The following is a 21,273-nucleotide window of genomic DNA, read 5'->3' as shown; positions in this document are numbered from 1 at the left end:
AATAATCTATATATTTATGTACAGTCTGATGAACCTAATGTTATTGTGACTGTGCTTCTTTTTGTTGGTTTGAAGGTTTGACAAAAAATATGAAAAAAAAAAGACTGCAGGTATATGAAAGTTTCAAGTTCTTAATGTTTATATTTAATAGATATCCAAGAAACTATTCTTCAAAAGCTTGAAAAAGTAAGATTATTTTTTGAATGTCAGTATTGAAAATTTTTTAATTTCATCTCATGCAAGCATACGTTTTCTATATCCAAGTCAATAAATGTTCAACTTATTAAAATATCTCTCATAATATTACATAAAATTGCACAAGAAAACCAGATTTCACCATGCTATATATCACTAAGTGGGATATGAATCCCTTATTGTACCCCCTTATTGTACAGAACTTGGAAGCTAAAACGAAGCAAAATCTTAAGTTAGCTCTATCCACTGTGCTACTTAGGCTTGCATGATTATACATAGCATTAAAATAAAAGCATGATGAATTTTGCGAGGCCTATTGCACTGACCACTAAGTCTTTTCAGTTTTAGAAATGTTATATTCAAAGACAAACAGATAACAAGAAAATCGATACGTATTTGAAAGATTTCTCTCTTTTTTTTTTTTGCTCTTAAATGTATAGACAAGCTTGGTCTTACCATGTTTCCTGTTTTTATACCACTCTCCGTCGTACACTGAGCCATCCGCGTACACCATCGTCCCCCGACCATGCAGCTCCCCCTTACTGAACTGGCCTGTGTATTTATTACCGGTCTGTGAGAAGAATCGTGTTCCTTTACCATCTATTTCACCATTTGTAAAGGTCCCCTCATAATAGCTACCATCAGCCATCTGAAGTTTTCCCTGACCTACAAGAGACAATGGGTGGCTAACACATCAATTGCTATTTTTGTCATTCTAAATATAGTTATCTTGTAAACATTTTAGATAGCTCATTTGAGGGTGCCAATAAAACTTATTTTTATTTAATAATTTTCAGGACCCATCATGCCGATTCTGTGACACTAATAAGGGCAACATCCTCATAGTGATCATACAACAACCATGAAGTAAGCAGAAAGCGGAGGTTTGATACAGTTTGATTGCCTTAAGTGCCAAGCAATGGTGCACACTTTGAGCATGTACAATCCGTCAGCTCAGCATTCTAAAATACACACAGAATAAATGCCATATGATGACTGTAACAGTTTTAAAACTTGGTTATAGCCCTAAAATGCCATAATTTGTTATATCCATATGACGAATTTGTATAAGTATATATAGCGAATTCACAATATGCACATTTTCCTATAAGTATTACTGCAGAATATCGTAGGGAATCAATTATTACAAAACATAGTACCTTGCCTAACTAAGGTTTTCATTATGAATTAAATTTCATTGGCAAATTTTTACTAAATATAAAGTCAGTTCAATATACCTAATTTGGAACACACACAGTTCGCTATATCCGTAAAAATATCTGCCATATTTTGGTGACTGTATATCCGAGCACTGAGTACTGTACTTGGTTTCTAACAACAACACAAATACATAAGTTGTGCACTTGATCACAGTATGGATGCAGTGGTATAGTCAGCGGTACTTGTACATACAGTCCTCTCAGAGTCCTTTGAGATGACACTGCATCAAAAGAGCACCTTGTGGACTCCATAAATGTGAAATGACAACTCCTAACAAGATGGGAACACAGTAAACTGCCATTTAGAAATCCATAGGAACATAGTAGCATGCTGCAGCATCTCAGTAGAAATGCCTTGTTTGCCATCAGGACATAGGTGTGTTAATATTTTCATCTTTTGAAAATTCTATTGAATTTTCTTGTTATTCCACTGTGATTCTAGAAATTCAATAATGCCATATATCCCTTATAGGAAGGCAGTATCTTAATGTTCTGTGTATAATCAACTCTGTTTCAATCTAGCCTCTTGAGATTTTTTGTGAAAACTCATGGCTAAAACATAATTATATTTGTGTAGTACATGTAAGTGACTTTGACATCAGCAAAATGACTGATTCAGGTTCACAATTATTTTTTGGTCAGGTCAACAAAGACCATCTAACATTTCTCTTAGTTACAATGTTATGTCCTTGAATAAAAAGTCAAATTTTTCTTCTTAATGACCTTGGCTACATATCTAGAAACTTACATTAATAAATCACAGTGGTTTTGCAAGTGACAGAGGTCAATATTTGCAAGTATCGTATATATGTTACTATATACAGTAAAACTCGTTTAGTATGAACACGGATATTGCGAATTTACAGATATAGCGAAGTCATCTTGATTCCCCAGCGTATATAAATTTAATGAATTTCTTATACAGATATAACGAATTACGGATATAGCGAAGTGATTTCATAGGTCCCAGTGACTTCGTTATAACTGTATACCATTGGTAGTTGGGCTGAATTTCAGACCTGATAAGGTATATACTTACCATGTTTAATTCCACCCCTCCATTGGCCTTCATATCGGAAATATTTATTTTCATACTGGTATATACCATGACCTACAAAATAACACAGTCACTGTCATTTATTCAAGTTATAAAAGTTTTAATTGTTTTGTGTAAATTAAAAGTTTAATAGTAGTTTGATTTCAAAGTTCAATTCCTTGTACATGTATTTAATTCCCGCAAGCTCTCCTCAACTCAAACACAACACAGTAACAACTTCACACCACTTTGATTTTATAGGCAGAAAATTAACTGCTGTTTTCAGATATTTTCATTAATGAAACTTAGAGCACATGTGTATAATTTTGCAAAATTTGTTTTGAAATTAGAAAATGCTTTGATTTAAACAATATCTTGCAAAAAAACTTAGGATAGAAAGCATGTAGGCTTAAATGCCACAAGGACTTTTACGACTTAAGACCAAATTTAATTCTTCATATAACTCTTTAATAAACATTATATCAAAATTATTTTAATCTTTTTAAAAGAAATGTGGTAAGATGTTTTTACACAAATAATTTTGAAGAGAATTATTAATTTTGCAAAATTTTACAATCATCTGATTAGTTTTCGGTCTTACGTAGTCGTAAGTTCTTTTGTAAAACGGGCCCCGATGTATATTTTTCTTGAATGTATAAGTGAAACAGGAAAACTAAATATTTTTTTCTGAACAAGAAATCATTGAGTGTCTATTACATATGATATGTTCTAAATCATAAATTGTAAAAATCCTGCAAATAAGTCCATGGTCTTTAACACATCATTCTGGAAATATTCATTGACTTTGGTTATTTGTTAAGACACTCACTTTACAGTGCATCACAAATATTGCTAGTAGTCACTTCCAAAAAATATTAATATAATTCCTAGCTATGTTCTTTTAAAAAATTTAAAAAGCAGGTAAAAAACTATATGTTTTTTTTTTTAATTACTTCTTTTCTATTGAATATCAATACATGTACTTATTTTTTATTCATAATAAGATTTATAAGAAATAACTTTGTGTGAGCATGTCTGCCATTGCTCAATTGACAAACCTTATCAAGATACTTGGAGATATGAATGCTGAAATTCTTACCAAATTTCACTTGGCTTTTTAAAACCAATGTTTATTTTTTATGCAATCTCAACAACTGTGTACATATTAGTTCAAACATACATATATCTGAAGTGTCACTTTTATTCTCAATTTAAATGCCATCTCATTATGTATTCTGTTAATGCAATTTTTCATTAATGGCATATTCAATGTTCACTTGCTCTTAAAGGTTTCAAAAAATTGTCATTGAGAACCAAGTTTGTGAAATCTCAATCCTGTACACATTAATACCATTAATATCTTCAATGTTACATACTTTTTTTATCAAACCATCTCATATAATCATTTTTTTCTGCTCAAAACATTTAGTATTGAAAAAAATTGATGAAGTGATATATCATTTTTATATTTAAATTGATCTTTCAAAGAATTATTTTTTTTCCTTTCAGTGTGAACCATATATAAACCACATTTTGAAAATACCTCAACCAACTAACAGTTGTTAGAATTCACTTTACTTCAGTTATAAAATGTTCAACATCACTGACACACCAACAAAACATTAGGATTATTCACAGCACAAATTTTAATCCTGTTTGTAGAAACAGCTACCTTAAAATAAATGTTATAACTTGACCCTCTGCAATCCTTCAAGACAGATGAACTCACCTGAGGTTCGTTTTGGGAAGGGATTGACGTTATATTCCCTCCGCTCGGAAATCTGACGTCTAGGTCTCACTGGAAGAATGCTAGGGGGTTTTAGATACGGTAACTTAAAATTATCCAAACTCTCATTCTTAGAAAATGCCAGTAGTCCCTTAGAAGGCTCACTAGACATGTCTGATGACATACTTCCATTTTGTTTTTGTATTTCACGATTAAATTTCTTTTTATAATTTGTATATCTTGTTGCATTAATTGTTGGCATTATGGTGGTTTATGAAATCAGCAGATCCTACACCAGACAGGTAAAATAGAAAACAAATATCTGCTCAAAAGAGCAACTCCCTCAAAGAAGCACAATGCTTTCCAAATGAATTAATAGAACACAATTATTGTTATTTCCAGAGGATGAACTAGAAGAATAAATTTCACATTCATATATATATCACATAATTTCCCTGTTTATTATATTTGTTTCTTCACTTGCTCCCTTCATTAAACCAATACAATTATAGCGACTGAACACATAGCACTCGTACGTACATGGTTTAAATCTCTGATATAAGCCTGACGACTACATTAGTATACTAACACGGTTCTCTTGAACCCAATGTGAACCAATTACTAATAAGAGTCATGGAATTAATCTTATGTAGAAAGTACATTTATAAATCAATCCAGATTTATCCTAAAATTGACACGACCCTGTACTATCAGAGTAAGGCTTTTGCCCTTGAACTGTTACTTAACATATTAATCTTTTTAGATGTATAAATTGCATTTTTGATATCTCAAGGTATTTAATGATTAATTTAGTAACCTAGAAAATAAATGAACCTGCTTCACCAATTGATTTCAGCAGTTTGAATTTGAAAAGTTTGCATAATGTACGAAAATAAGAAATGATGATCAATATTGTCATTCAACACAGGACATATTTTGAACTTCTAAAAGATTTATTTCTGCTTTCACATCAAAGAAAAGTGTCTTTAATTAACATTTGGTATATCACAATCGCTGGATGATTCAATGAAGCATAAATAGAAAATTCCCACTATTAACCAGTTGTCCGAGATTAGCAGTGGATAAAAATTAAATAAGTGTAAATCATATAAAACACAGATTATACTCAGTGTTTGGAGCCATTGTATTGACTTGCTTTAAGATTATTGAATCAGGCTATGTAACTGAATATGATATATAAAACTTAATTAAATAATCCTGGATTAGGGTACCAATCAATGTTTTGTTGAAATAAGCCTCTGAAAGAGCCGTTAGATTTTACATGTTAGAAGAAGTTTGTTACTTATTTCATTTACCATACAAACAGACAAAGAAAAACAGGTATGAAATCATCAATGTAAATAAGAATTTTGTACTTGTTTCAAAAATTGCAAAAATTGTAAAATGATGTATTTACAAATTAAAAACAAATAAGAAAATTTATCAAAGAATTGGGTCTCTTTTCAATAGGGCTATATTTAAAATATTGATAGGCATTTTTTAATAACAATCAACATTAATTTTGAACATTTGGGGATGCAGATTACATGGCATCTTTCTTTATTCAGAGGTAATTCTTAGTCATGTTTTAGAAAGTATTTAATGTATATTTGATGTACAATTTAGCTGACAACAGTTAATATATGAAATACATAGCTTTTAGAAATACTTAATTGATTTCTAATCAAACAAGAGGCCCATGGGCCACATCGCTCACCTGAGAAGCTTTGACCATTCTGTTCTTTACCAGATTTTCTCCTTGTAATACATAATGCATCCCCACCCTACCCCACTGATCATAATTTAGACATTTTGAAATCTACACTACCCCAGGATCCTTCCATGTGCACATAAGTTTCAGCTTTTCTGGCCCAGTGGTTCTTGAGAAGAAGATTTTCAAAGATTTTTCCTATATATTTCTATGTAAAACTTTAATTCCCCATTGTAGCCCCACCCTTCCCCCGGGGGTCATGATTTGAACAATTTAGAATCTACACTACCCCAGAATGCTTCCATATAAGTTTCAGCTTTTCTGGCCCAGTGGTTCTTGAGAAGAAGATTTTCACGGATTTTTCCAATATATTTCTATGTAAAACTTTGATTCCCCATTGTGGCCCCGCCCTTTCCCCGGGGGTCATGATTTGTACAATTTAGAATCTACACTACCCCAGGATGCTTCCACATAAGTTTCAGCTTTTCTGGCCCAGTGGTTCTTGAGAAGAAGATTTTCAAAGATTTTTCCTATATATTTCTATGTAAAACTTTGATTCCCCATTGTGGCCCCGCCCTTCCCCCGGGGGTCATGATTTGAACGATTTAGAATCTACACTATACCAGTATGCTTCCATATAAGTTTCAGCTTTTCTGGTCCAGTGGTTCTTGAGAAGAAGATTTTTTAATGACCCCACCCTATTTTTGTCTTTACTTGATTATCTCCCCTTGTGAGGGGACTTGGCCCTTTATTTTAACAATTTAAATTCCCCTTCACCCAAGGATGCTTTGTACCAAGTTTGGTCAAAATTGGCCCAGTGGTTCTTGAGAAGAAGTCGAAAATGTGAAAAGTTTACAGACGGACAGACAGACGGACTGACGGACGACGGACAAAATGTGATCAGAAAAGCTCACTTGAGCCTTCGGCTCAGGTAAGCTAAAAATTATTCCACTAATGACTTTTTGGGAAAAAAGTCTTTTTGCTTGTCATAATGTGAACATTACAGATCATATTTCAATATTTTGAAACTAATATTGTTGACATAATTAAACATAAAATTGCTAGTTGTTGACAATCTAAAAGTATTACCATAAAGAAAGACCTGGCCAATTTCAACAAAAAAGATGTTACAAAATATCTGAACAATATATAACAGGTGGTCAGGCAGGTTCTAACACTGTTAGTTTAGTAGCTCCATTGGTAGAGCAATTGATTAGTGATTCAAAGAGTCTGAGCCAGTGAGGCCTGGTCTGGCCCATCACAAGTATCTAACCTCCCCAATATATACAGTGGACCTTCAGATATCTGGACGCCAGATATCCGGATGTATCCGGATGCTTCAGTATCCGAACGATTTTTCATCAGAACAGAATTCTTAAAAGTTATTTTGTCTTGTTAACTGGTAATTCAGATATCCGGACGCTTCACATATCTGGACAAATTAACTTGGAACCAAAGCTTCCGGATAAATGAGGCTTCACTGTACTTGATCTTAACTTTTTATCTGTTGGCTATTTTTCTTTTCTAATGGGGGTAGAAGAAAAAATTTAAACATATGAAAACCAGGCCAAAAATTAGTCTTCATGCAGGCCTTTAAATCATTTACAATATGTGCTCAGATATCGTCTCCAGCCACAGTCTGGAGTCCACATATAGCTCTTCCCTACCCGTGGCTGCTTGATCACGTCAATTACAAGAGGCCCATGGGCCACATCGCTCACCTGAGCACCAAGGGTAGGACTAGTATAAAATGGCTTTTTATTGTAAAGTTGAAATCCAAAAGTAGTCCCATGACCAATCATGGATTTGCTATTTTTTAGAAAATGATTGAGAAGAAGATTTTTAAAGAATTTTCCTATATATTTCTATGTAAAACTTTGGTCGGCCATTTTGGCCCCGCCCTACCCCCGGGGGTTATGATTTGAACAAAATTGAATCTACACTACCTGAACATGCTTCCATATAAATATGATGAATAATGGCTTTGTCATTCTTGAGAAGAAGATTTTTAAAGAATTTTCCTATATATCTCTATGTAAAACCTTGGTCGGCCATTTTGGCCCCGCCCTACCCCCCGGGGTCATGATTTGAACAAACTTGAATCTACACTACCTGAGCATGCTTCCATATATATTTGATGAATTATGGCTTTGTCATTCTTGAGAAGAAGATTTTTAAAGAATTTTCCTATATATTTCTATGTAAAACACTGGTCGGCCATTTTGGCCCCGCCCAACCCCCCGGGGTCATGATTTGAACAAACTTGAATCTACACTACCTGAGCATGCTTCCATATAAATATGATGAATTATGCCTTTGTCATTCTTGAGAAGAAGATTTTTAAAGAATTTTCCTATATATTTCTATGTAAAACCTTGGTCGGCCAGTTTGGCCCCGCCCTACCCCCGGGGGTCATGATTTGAACAAACTTGAATCTACACTACCTGAGCATGCTTCCATATAAATATGATGAATTATGGCTTTGTCATTCTTGAGAAGAAGATTTTTAAAGAATTTTCCTATATATTTCTATGTAAAACTTTGGTCGGCCATTTTGGCCCCGCCCTACCCCCGGGGATCATGATTTGAACAAACTTGAATCTACACTACCTGAGCATGTTTCCATATAAATATGATGAATTATGGCTTTGTCATCCTTGAGAAGAAGATTTTTAAAGAATTTTCCTATATATTTCTATGTAAAACTTTGGTCGGCCATTTTGGCCCCGCCCTACCCCCGGGGGTCATGATTTGAACAAAATTGAATCTACACTACCTGAACATGCTTCCATATAAATATGATGAATAATGGCTTTGTCATTCTTGAGAAGAAGATTTTTAAAGAATTTTCCTATATATCTCTATGTAAAACCTTGGTCGGCCATTTTGGCCCCGCCCTACCCCCCGGGGTCATGATTTGAACAAACTTGAATCTACACTACCTGAGCATGCTTCCATATATATATATGATGAATTATGGCTTTGTCATTCTTGAGAAGAAGATTTTTAAAGAAATTTCCTATATATTTCTATGTAAAACACTGGTCGGCCATTTTGGCCCCGCCCAACCCCCCGGGGTCATGATTTGAACAAACTTGAATCTTCACTACCTGAGCATGCTTCCATATAAATATGATGAATTATGCCTTTGTCATTCTTGAGAAGAAGATTTTTAAAGAATTTTCCTATATATTTCTATGTAAAACTTTGGTCGGCCATTTTGGCCCCGCCCTACCCCCGGGGATCATGATTTGAACAAACTTGAATCTACACTACCTGAGCATGTTTCCATATAAATATGATGAATTATGGCTTTGTCATTCTTCAGAAGAAGATTTTTAAAGAATTTTCCTATATATAATTTCTATGTAAAACTTTGGTCGGCCATTTTGGCCCCGCCCTACCCCCGGGGATCATGATTTGAACAAAATTGAATCTACACTACCTGAACATGCTTCCATATAAATATGATGAATAATGGCTTTGTCATTCTTGAGAAGAAGGTTTTTAAAGAATTTTCCTATATATCTCTATGTAAAACCTTGGTCGGCCATTTTGGCCCCGCCCTACCCCCCGGGGTCATGATTTGAACAAACTTGAATCTACACTACCTGAGCATGCTTCCATATATATATATGATGAATTATGGCTTTGTCATTCTTGAGAAGAAGATTTTTAAAGAATTTTCCTATATATTTCTATGTAAAACTTTGGTCGGCCATTTTGGCCCCGCCCTACCCCCGGGGTCATGATTTGAACAAACTTGAATCTACACTACCTGAGCATGCTTCCATATAAATATGATGAATTATGGCTTTGTCATTCTTGAGAAGAAGATTTTTAAAGAATTTTCCTATATATTTCTATGTAAAACTTGGGTCGGCCATTTTGGCCCGCCCTACCCCCGGGGGTCATGATTTGAACAAACTTGAATCTACACTACCTGAGGATGTTTCCCCATAAGTTTCATCTTTCCTGGCACAGTGGTTCTTGAGAAGAAGATTTTTAAAATATACCACTAAATTTTCATTAATTCCCAATTATCTCCCCTTGAATAAGGGCGTGGCCCTTCATTTTAACAAACTTGAATCCCCATCATCCAAGGATACTTTGTGGCAAGTTTGGTTTAAATTGGCCCAGCGGTTCTTGAGAAGAAGTCGAAAATGTGAAAAGTTTACAGACAGACGGACAGACAGACAGACGGACGCCGGACAAAATGTGATCAGAAAAGCTCACTTGAGCCTTCGGCTCAGGTGAGCTAAAAACCAATGACGTGTTTGTTTCCATCACAATTGAAATCAACATTAATTGACATCATCAATAAACAAAAAAACATTTCATAAACTGTGATAGGTATTAAAAGGTTGCATCTAGGTTCATTTTCTGACTTAATGCTTAACATGCATTTGCATTAAAAAAAAAAAAGGTTAATATTTTAATGAGTTACAAATTTTTTTTTACCCGACCACAGCATGAATGGGAGAGGATAGTACATATTGGCCATGGTTTGCACGATGGTGTTAAGAAGAATATATGTAATTTATTTGTCAATGAGTAAAAAAAATGTTCAGCATATTTTGATTAATGTTTTCATCAGTTAATATTGTATACTGTATTGTCATAAAAAAGATCAGGAGACCTTAGCTAATTTTATAATCAATAGAAAAACAAAAAAATTGGAAAGAGTACACTGATGATTACTGGAAAAGGATTTTTTTAATTATCAAAGTAACATGTCACTGGGTATAATTTCCACTATTTTGCTCAATACAGGTCTTCTAAAAATGACTAAATTGTTGGTTGCAGTGAAAAAATTAAAAAGACATGCATGCATTATATATGTATTGAGAGAGCACAAAATATTGATTCACTCGTCATTTATCTGTTGTGTCTTGTTTGCTTGTCATTCACGAAATAATGTGTCTATTCAACGATAACAATTCCCTTGCTGATATCAAATCCCGTACCAGTAGATGTCTCTTGATAAAAATTCCAAACCTTTCCTTTGTTATGACATTTAACAAAATATTAATCTAAAAAAGAGATATAATTACACAGTTCACCAACTATAAATAGGGTTAAAGATAATGATCACATAAAAGGTCCACTGCATTCATTTACAAACTGATTGAATGGGTTTTTTAGGCATTTAAACACATTTCTTTGAAATTTACTTTGAATAAAGAAACTCTAAATGATAATCTCTTGAAGATTATAAACACACTCCTATATATCTAACCCTAAGTGATGTTCATTCATTTAAAGTTGGAATATTTGACATACAAATTAATACCTGCTGAGTCACAAACAAATTAATCAACTCATTATTACAATCTTTTTGTGATGAATGGTCTACTTTTTTCATATTTTTACAACAGTACAGAAAAAATAGCCAATTCAAAATCCTCTTTACATCAGAAACTTAATTACCCTGTTTTATATAAGTTGGGATATAATTGTATAAGAATTTAAAAGAATTGCTGATTTTTTTTTAATGATTTATGAAATGTTTCGTAACAACAGATTAAATTTACTTTAATAGTAAACGCCTAACATTTAAAAACAAATCAGCATGCATACTTATAGAAATCTGTGATTTATATTGTAAATTACTTTTTCATAACTCCCTGCAATACCATAAAATAAAATAGTTTGATTACAGTTTGATTAATTAATCATTTTAATTTTATTTGGGCAGTGATCGTTATGATTGATTTCTAAATTAAAACTAAATGCATTTGCCACACTTTCGAGCTCTTATCATTTATCTACAACTTTTATATCAGCCTAGCTGCAGCGAACAAAAACGAAAGAAGCCTATCAATGAAACATGTGCAGAAACATTCCCGTCTTCAATGCGTGCATTTTAGAATTTCAATTGTCGAATGCTCTCTTACAGTTGATATTCAAAATTTTGTAATTCATTACAGACAGAAAGACCAATTCTTCATGGTCATTGTATTTATTAAGTTTTTTGTGTTTTAATTTAAACTATATGGCATAAAAATAAAAATACACATGAGTGAGCCGAAATTGGAGACGACCCGGAATTGGCGACTCCACTGTATATATAGGTCCCTGATCTTGATCATGACATGTGGCACAATTTTACCTCACATCCTACGGATCTAATGTTATTGTGATAATCATAATTAAATATCTTTTAAAAAATGTTAGACATTAATATGACTTGTTGCCTCTAAAACAATGTGAATTTTTACAAAAATACTCTTCTACTCATTTATGTGTGGGGACGTCGATGATGATCAAGGGAATTCCCATAGTCTAAAGCTACTGAGAGAAATAGGATTCACATATTATCTAATGGAAGCTCACAACCTATGCCTATAGTCTAATGTCATGGACTACTAATGGTAGCTCACAACCTATGCCCAGTAAAATGTCATGGACTAGCAATGGAATGCATTTTCTTATGTAGCTTTCCTCGCCAGGAGCTATCATTTATAATAAGATTAAACTTGAAATGTTTACCCTCCTTCCATTCTCCCATACTCAGATTTCATGGAACATGTACACAGAGACTGTAGTAGATTTGACACTTTCACTTTATGATCAACTTACCATCTCTTTTGTCTCGGAATTTTTCTCCCGCGTAAGTATTGCTCCTGATTAATTTCAACTCCATGATGTTTATGCTGACGACGATTCTCGTGATCTTTTTGACTTTTCTTCAAATTAAATAGATAAATCAAGATACGATCCGCATGGTTCTCATCTCGCATTCATCGAGAACGAACGAGATCAAAACTGACTTCTAAAGATGGAAAAGGGAAAGACGATTTTTCTAGATGTAAGTGTGTAAATATTCTTAGGAATTCAATGAAAAAATCTCGTTTGCATCTAAACAGGACTATATTTTATCTATTTTTGCAGTTTATACAAAGTACTCATCCTCACCTGAGAGAAGGGCGTATAGATTCACCCGAATTTACTCAGTCTCTGCAGAGACATTTAAATAACGTGCTATTTATGTCTCTGGTTTCTTTTGCCAAATTGTGATGAATACAAATACAATGGTGAAAACGTTTTAATTTTTGCCTATTTTTTTAATTTCAAGGTGTTTTTTTTTTAGAAACATGATGCTAAAAGTACACATTTATTGTTATGTTATTGGTTATCCACATTTATTTTTTCTATAATGGATGCTGGATGTATTAAGCATATACCTAAATGATATTCTAATCAGGGATCTAAATACTTTTAGTATTTAGGAACCTGCTCTGATTAGCAAACTGTTGAAAGCAGTTAAAAAAAAATCCTTGAATCGAATGATGTTTTTACTTGTCATCGAGTCGATCGTGTTAAACCAGGTCCATAGGAATTTATCAAAAATATGAACAAAAATCCTGTATCCATTTTCTCTTTCAGATATTCAGAAGAGCAGATAAAAATGGTAAGTTATTAGTATATCAGTTAATTTGTATAAGATAATTCTTGATCATGTTCATTAAGATGATTATTTTTTATGTTATGTGTTACAGATGATGGGACAATAATTCATAGATGATAGGGTAAAATCTTGGGGAGGGGTTTGTATATTTTGATGTTACATATATTTACAGATGATGGGAGAATATCTTGGGAGGAGTTTGTCCAGTTTTTCGCTGATGGCGTCATTGGAAAAGAAGAAATGGAGAAGTTGTTCAATGATATTGACACACACAACACCAAGTTAGTCCAAGGCTTTAGTAACATTGACAGCTGTATATATATTTTTATTAACATTGAGAGCTTTGTGTGTATTTTTAGTAACATTGAAAGCTTTGTGTGTATTTTAAGTGACATTTAGGGCTTTGTGTGTATTTTTAGTAACATTGACACTGGAGAGCTGTGTGAGTACTTTAGCAATCACCTTGGTGAAATGAAGGAGATTTATTCTCTGATGGAGGATCTGAACCACAAAGTCACCAATGTACTGCAGTCCACTGCCAAGGTAAATCTTGCCTCTGTACCATGTAAAACAAAACACATAGGCGTCGGAACCGGGGGGGCTAAGGGGGGGGGGGGGGCTTAGCCCCCCACTTTTTTCCCAAATATATACTTAGTATAGACTTAGCCCCCCCACTTTTTTCCCAAAGATTTACTTAGTATAGACATTGAACATTGCCTCGTAGGTTTAGCTCCCCCACTTTCCACAGAAACGTCGCAGTATAGGTACCCCCACGAAATAGGATTTTCGAGTTTGGGAACTTGCTTGCTTGTCAGGTTTTTTGAGAAGGTTTAAAAAAATTTTTACACTTAGCCCCCCCACTTTCAATTTGCTTCCGACGCCAATGAAACATATTAATCTAATAGTATTCAAATACATTCTATAATTCTGTGTTATAGCAATTTTTTTTATACAAGTTCTTGTTGGAGTTTAATATATTAACCAAAAATGTTGTACAATGTACACGTCTCTTAAAAAGAATCTGAAAAATGCAAAACCTGAAGGTAATTGTTAAATTCTACATATCTATGTGGAAATCATTGCTTTGTTGATACATGTACATGTATGGTTTCAGACTTATCCTGAGAAGAACAGAACTGACAAATTTATCACCCGCTTCTTGATGCGTGAGTGTATTGGTCAGCTGACTGCCCTACAGCGCCCTCTAGAGTCGGCCTCAGACCATATGGACGAGGAAGCTCGAGCAGAAAAGTAAGTTTAAAAAAGACGTTAGAAAAAATCATCTGTGAATGAAGAATTATTTCTGACATGCTTTTAATTTATATAATGGTATTTTGATTGACCAGCACTGACATCAAGCCTATCGAGCCTCGTGACGTCCTGCCTAAGCCTGACGTTATTCCGGGCCGTGTCGGACGTCGAACCAAACATCAGATCAGTAGTCAATCTTCAGTCCCCTCAGAAGGTAGATAATTTATATCATCTATGTTTTGTTAAAAAAAAAATCAATTTAGATGATGGCTTTTATTTTGCAATTAATATCTATTTCATAGCACCCTCAAAACCTTGCAAATATCTTGAGAATTCCAAGCTTCATATTTTAATCTTTATGTATTACAAAAAATATACTGTTAAATTTTGATATCTTAAACAAAATGGGACCCAGGGCAAAAAAAAAAAGTCAAAGGACACATGGTTTCACAGAAGTCTTGTCTTTTTTAAGTCACCTGAGTAACTCAGGTGACCTATTGCTATCCGTTTTCGTCCGTCGTCGTGCGTCGTGTGTCGTGCGTCGTGTGTTAACATTTGAACATTTTCATCTTCTTCTCTGCAACCACTGAACCAATTTCAACCAAATTTGGCACAAAGCATTTATGGGTGAAGGGGAACAAAAATTGGGAATTTCATGGTCCCTGCCCCCCTGGGGCCTGGGGGATGGGGCAAAAACCACTAAAATTAATGAAATCTTGAAAAATCTTCTTCTTTACTCCTGGACATCAAGCAGGCAAACTGTTGGCATGAATGTAATGAGCATTGAGTCCTCTACCAAAATTGTGAAATTCATGGCCCCAGGATCAGGGGTTCTAGTGCTAGGGTGGGGCTACATAGATTATATAGTGAAAATGCATTATTTCTTTGAAAATCTTCTTCTCTGCTACTGGGTATTGAATAAGCTAACTAAGAACATAATAATGATGAGCAAGAGTGCCTCTTCCAGATTTTTGAATTTTATGGCCCCAGGGTCAGGGGTTCTGGTGTTAGGGCGGGGCTCTATAGATTATATATTAAAAATGCATTTAATCTTTGAAAATCTTCTTCTCTGCTTCTGGATATTAAATAAACTAACTAAGCATATAGTTATGATGAGCAAGAGTGCCTTTTCCAAAATTGTGAATTTTATGGCCCCAGGGTCAGGGGTTCTGGTGTTAGGGTGGGGCTCTATTGATTATATAGTGAAAATGCATTTAATCTTTGAAAATCTTCTTCTCTGCTTCTGGGTATTACGAGGGGCATTTCAAAAGTTCTGGCAACTGTTTAATAAAAGATTAACCGTTTTACGGAAATTATTGAGTTTGATGTCATTGGAAAGATCAGAAAAAAATACACAAATTGTGACGTCACTTTATAATTTTTATGACGTAATAACTCCGAAAATGACGTCAGAATATAGACTGTTTAGCATACTGACAATAAAAATGACGTAACAAAAGATACAATTTGATCAAATTAAAATTTTCAAGACAACTTTTGCTCATTACTCGGACGCAAGTTAACGGACGCAAATGCCAGTTGGTAGAATGTTTACATAGACTACAATCTATCATATGGTATTTTATTTTGGAGATTTTCTTGTTCTGAAATGGTTTTAGCGAGTGTCAAAATTAGCATGTTTTTATCGAATCTCGCTCAAACTTTTGTGTAAAAGAGACCTAAATGTGAGAAAAAGACAAAGTTGACAATCAAAGAAAAATAGGCGATCGTGTTACAAAATTTGATGGCATTAATTCGTCAGGTGTTTTAACCAGAATTGTGGGATCGATGAAGGCTCAAGAGAAAATAAGTTTAGTGTGCCCAATATTTTCTCGTAAAATCCAAAATGGCGGCGGCGCAGTTGTAACCCCACCGTACCTCCACATATTCGCAAATTTTAATGCTTGGAAAATAAATAAGACTTTACATGTCTGAGTAACTTATATTCATTTTTTGGATTCAAAAGTCAAAAGCAGTAGTGAGTTTTGGGGCGCCGAAGTTGAATTTATATGAAAAAATATGCACAGAATCCAGTCGGGGACAAGATTTAGTACAGTTTATTCGTAAACAGTAAGAATCCTGTTACTCAAAATATATTTGATGAAAACTGCATTAATATACTTCAGTTTAATATAGAACATGTTTTATTTCAAACAATGGAGAGCTATAGAAAAGACCGAACAGTCAGCCGTATTATGTAAGTAAAGTTTTTGAATGAATGTCTATGAAAGCAAAACCGGACATAAACCGTGCTCGTAAACAAACTATACAATGAATAATGGAATTGCTGATAAACAGTATCATAGTCCTACTCTACCTCTTTTCAAATTAAAATTTTCTTTGAAATATTTTTTCAAATAAGCCTTTGACAGAACTTTTACGATCGTCTCATGTGGATAAAAACGCGACTTTTCAGTATGCTAAACATTATATAATCTGACGTCATATTCCGAGTTATTACGTCATAAAAATTATAAAGTGACGTCACAATATGTGCATATTTTTCTGATCTTTCCAATGATGTCAAACTCAATAATTTCCGTAAAACGGTTACTCTTTTATTAAACAGTTGCCAGAACTTTTGAAATGCCCCTCGTAAATAAACTAACTAAGTAGATAGTAATGATGAGCAAGAGTGCCTCTTCCAGATTTTTGAATTATATGGCCCCAGGGTCAGAGGTTCTGGTGTTAGGGCGGGGCTCTATAGATTATATAGTGAAAATGCATTTAATCTTTGAAAATCTTCTTCTTTGCTTCTGGGTATTAAATAAACTAACAAAGCACATAGTTATGATGAGCAAGAGTGCCTTTTCCAAAATTGTGAATTTTATGGCCCGAGGGTCGGGGGTTCTGGTGTTAGGGCGGGGCTCTATTGATTATATAGTGAAAATGTATTTATTCTTTGAAAATCTTCTTCTCAGCTTCTGAGTATCAAATAAACTAACTAAGCACACAGTAATGATAAGCAAGAGTACCTTTTCCAAAATTGTGAATTTTATGGCCCCAGAGTCAGGGGTTCTGGTGTAAAGGGGGGGGGGCTCTATTGATTATATAGTGAAAATGCATTAATTCTTTGAGAATCTTCTTCTCTACTTCTGGGTATTAAATAAACTGAATAAGTAGTATTTAGTAATGATGAGCAAGAGTGCCTCTTCCAGATTTGTGAATTTTACGGCCCCAGGGTCAGAGGTTCTGGTGTTAGGGCGGGTCTCTATAGATTATATAGTGAAAATGCATTTAATCTTTGAAAATCTTCTTCTTTGCTTCTGGGTATTAAATAAACTAACAAAGCACATAGTTATGATGAGCAAGAGTGCCTCTTCCAAATTTGTGAATTTTATGGCCCCAGGGTCAGGGGTTCTGGAGTTAGGGTGGGGCTCTATTGATTATATAGTAAAAATACAATAATTCTTTGAAAATATTTTCTTTTGCTTCTGGGTTTTATGCCAATGATCCAAGTATATATATTTATGATGAACAAAGGTGCATCTAGCAAAGTGTTTTTTTAAATGCCCCCTGGGTCGGGGGGGGGGGGGGTACATAGTCTGAAAATAAATTAATGCTTTGAAATCTGCTCTTTGGTATTAATAAACCATTTTATGATAAAATTTGCAAAATTTTGAAATATGTGGCCCCTGGGTCAGTGGTTCCTTTGGGGTGAGGTGCACAACTGGGTATAAAGTGGAAGTGCATTTTCTCTTTGTTACTCCGATCTACCTCTGGGTATTAAGTAAATAGAGTAAGCATGCTAAGTTAATAATTATGATAAACAATGGTGCCTCTTTCAAAATTGTGAATTGTGAATTTCATCGCCTTTGGTTTAAAACACGAACCAAATTTAATTGTTTGAAAGTTTTTACACAATACTCAGGTGACCTATAAGGCCCGTGGGCCTCTTGTTTCTTGATATGGTACAACAGGGTTTGTTTATAATTTTTGGTTTCCTTCCTTCAGGTTCAGTAAATCCTATAGCACTTACAGCACAAGTGGACAGACTGTCAGATCTGCTTGACAGACTGGAACATGGGGTAAAATATTTCATAGAAATGAAATTCTAAATACACTGTATTTTTAAAAACAAGGCTTTGATTGAATTCTTATGAGATTAAAAAAAGAACAGTGATATAGCAATGACTTTGTTAATCTGTCTTTCTTGTAGGTGAACTTTAAAGGATTTGTTGATGAAGACATGAATGCCACAGCTGAGGATCAGGTATGATAATTATGTCATTGTTATTTATAGGGACAGGGAAAAGGATTTTTAACAAACTTATGGGATTGATCTTCACAGATTTCTTCCGATATGTTCTGTTATTATAGAGTCCTACACATTTCAATAGCTCTTTATGTTTATTCTGTAGTACATCCTGCAGCAGAGGAATATGGAGGTCGTCAAGGGGAAGGAAGAAGATTTCCGTACGGCTCTCCGTCAGTATGTGGAGGACACGAACAACGCTCCTGGTGCACTCAAGTGAGTCCAAAATTAACTCAGAAACCAATGCTCCTGGTGCACTTAAGTGAATCCAAAATTAACTCAGAAACCAAGGCTCCTGGTGCACTAAAGTGAGTCCCAAAATTAACTCAGAAATCAATGCTCCTGGTGCACTCAAATGAGTCCCAAAATTAACTCAGAAACCAATGCTTCTGGTGCACTCAAGGATGTCCGAAATTAACTCAGAAACAAACGAGTCATCAGGGGCACTACAGCAAGTCAAAAATTAAATAAATTTATTGGGGACACTCAGAAACTATCTAATCACCATCCGTAATTAAATGAATCAGAAATTAACTAAAAAACAAACAGAAAAGTAAAATATTCACAAGTCACACTCAAGTTATAGTGGCTGTCATAAATAAATAAATTGAGCAACAAAAATTGGCCTGGGCACTTATTTAAGTCAGAAACATTCAGATACAAATAGCTTACTAGGTTTCAACCAAATAAATCAACACAGAAACAAAGCAACAGTGGTAATTGATCACTGATCGAATTAAAGAAATTTCATGTAATTTAAGATCATACAGACCGTTCTCATTTCTGAGTTATATACGTAGGCTGAGCATAAGATGAAGTTAGATAATCCATTTAGAACTTAATTTTGACTGTAGTATGATGCAAAACTGTTGTATGATGCAAATCAAATGTCTGTATTTTTTCAGTTAAAATCTATGCATTTATGATGGATGATAAAGTAAAATTAATAAGATGCTCTTTATTATTGTAGTATTAGTGTGAGGTTCTTCAAAGATACTGGAGTGTTTACGCTGTATGAAATCTGGGAAGCAGAGGACAAGGAGAAGCAGTAAGTAACAGACAGAGGAAACTCGGATTATATTTGTTGTCAGTACATGTGTGTCAGTACATGTATTGGATATTTTTAAGTGTTTTCAAAAAAACATATGAATACATGCTTTTGTGTACCAGATGGAACAGAAAGCATGCCAGGTGTGTTTCTATTCTCTGAAAAGTGTTGTGTATAGCTTTATCATAAAATCTAAATACACAGTAAAAAAGGAACTATTTGAGAGATAAACTTTGGTACCTCTTCAATTACCATAAAATCTGTTTAAGACTTTGTTTACTAGCTTGCTTTACTACTTACTGTATATTTTTGATATTTGTTCTTTTAGATATTTTAAGACTTTGTTTTGCTATCTTGTTTCACTTTCTATTTTAGATATCGGGAGAAGAAGTCCTTTGATTCTGTATTCCCTGGTCTAACGTCAAATGTCTCCCTGTCCTCAATCACCTTCCCAAGTATGACAAACAACTCATTAACTGTTAATTAATTCATGGAAATGATTTTATTTATGAATAAATTTATTATAAAGATATTAGCAGAGTTAAATTGTTAAAAAAGATTATGCCATATAACATACTGATGAGTACATACATATACAAGTGCAAAAGCAATTTATACTTACACCTTTTACTTATCTTTTGTTCATTATGATTCCACTATTAAATACATTTTGTTTTGTGCGATTTTAGAAATCTGGTGGTTGAAGCAATAAAGAATCCTGTCAGAGTGGAGAGATGACAACTGTCTTGTACACAGGGTAGAGGCCTGCACTGGTCTACTGTACTGACAGATTTTATAGCCAAGTCTTTTATCAAACTTTTATTTTACCTCTGCTGTGCACAATTCTATGTTGTATTTTATATTACCTTTTTGTTTATTGTTAGTCATCATTTTATAGTGTTTTTGTATGTGTTTACTGATATTTAAATTTTCTACTGATATGAATTCAGTAACATCTGTGTTATCATAAACAGTCAGTGTTATAGTATAGAAATATAAAGATTTTTCCATAGAATGATAGCATTTAAATACAGTGCATATACTGTATGTCAAAACTGGAAATACTTTAAAGTAGTGAATAGTTTTATAAAATGATATTGTTTTCCTCATTGCTTTGTATTTGTCTATGTAGGATTCTTATTTTGATTCCTTGTGTAACTAATGTCGAGATCTAGATATAGTTGCTCAGTCAAAAGGTACATGTTTTGTCTCTACATGTATATTGAACAGATTTTAAGATGACATTTAAAACATCCCTATAAATTGAAATTTCTTGTTTCAAAACAATATTCAAATTAGCCACAATAGTGAACAAAATTAATTATCATGCAGAAGGAATTGTATTAGGATAAAGTGCAGTCTTAAATGGAGTAAATGAGGAATGTGTACGGAGAAGGGATTTAGTGAAGGTTCTCTAAAA

General features: G+C 33.9%; 2 protein-coding genes across 6 annotated transcripts in view; one reads left to right on the top strand and one right to left on the bottom strand.

Annotated features, from left to right (window-relative positions):
* Positions 1-12,573, bottom strand: part of LOC134273202 (MORN repeat-containing protein 1-like) — a 25,707-nt gene extending 13,134 nt beyond the window's left edge. For 3 of the 5 annotated variants that reach the window (XM_062755389.1, XM_062755390.1, XM_062755391.1), the window contains exons 1-3: positions 4,181-4,451; positions 2,455-2,526; positions 652-861 (exon numbers count right to left, since the gene is read on the bottom strand). In XM_062755389.1, the coding sequence (XP_062611373.1) occupies positions 652-861; positions 2,455-2,526; positions 4,181-4,439 (541 nt within the window). In that variant the 5' untranslated portion in view covers positions 4,440-4,451. Of the gene's footprint in view, positions 1-651; positions 862-2,454; positions 2,527-4,180; positions 4,452-12,470 lie in introns of those variants that run through there. The other 2 variants (XM_062755392.1, XM_062755393.1) reach the window with 2 other exon arrangements.
* Positions 1-21,273, top strand: part of LOC134273204 (N-terminal EF-hand calcium-binding protein 1-like) — a 26,585-nt gene extending 5,312 nt beyond the window's left edge. Inside the window, exons 2-13 of the mRNA XM_062755395.1 lie at positions 12,593-12,699; positions 13,278-13,302; positions 13,472-13,580; positions 13,719-13,842; positions 14,414-14,550; positions 14,646-14,764; positions 18,505-18,578; positions 18,710-18,763; positions 18,912-19,021; positions 19,776-19,853; positions 20,229-20,308; positions 20,543-21,273. Of these exons, the coding sequence (XP_062611379.1) occupies positions 12,670-12,699; positions 13,278-13,302; positions 13,472-13,580; positions 13,719-13,842; positions 14,414-14,550; positions 14,646-14,764; positions 18,505-18,578; positions 18,710-18,763; positions 18,912-19,021; positions 19,776-19,853; positions 20,229-20,308; positions 20,543-20,565 (963 nt within the window). The 5' untranslated portion in view covers positions 12,593-12,669 and the 3' untranslated portion in view covers positions 20,566-21,273. The remainder of the gene's footprint in view (positions 1-12,592; positions 12,700-13,277; positions 13,303-13,471; positions 13,581-13,718; positions 13,843-14,413; positions 14,551-14,645; positions 14,765-18,504; positions 18,579-18,709; positions 18,764-18,911; positions 19,022-19,775; positions 19,854-20,228; positions 20,309-20,542) is intronic.

Source organism: Saccostrea cucullata, unplaced genomic scaffold, assembly GCF_032062105.1.
Source record: "Saccostrea cucullata isolate Sc308-1 unplaced genomic scaffold, CSIRO_AGI_Scuc_v1 ctg336, whole genome shotgun sequence".
NCBI lineage: Eukaryota > Metazoa > Mollusca > Bivalvia > Ostreida > Ostreidae > Saccostrea > Saccostrea cuccullata.
The sequence above is the reverse complement of the archived record's forward strand: the minus strand, read 5'-3'. Positions and strand labels throughout refer to the sequence as shown.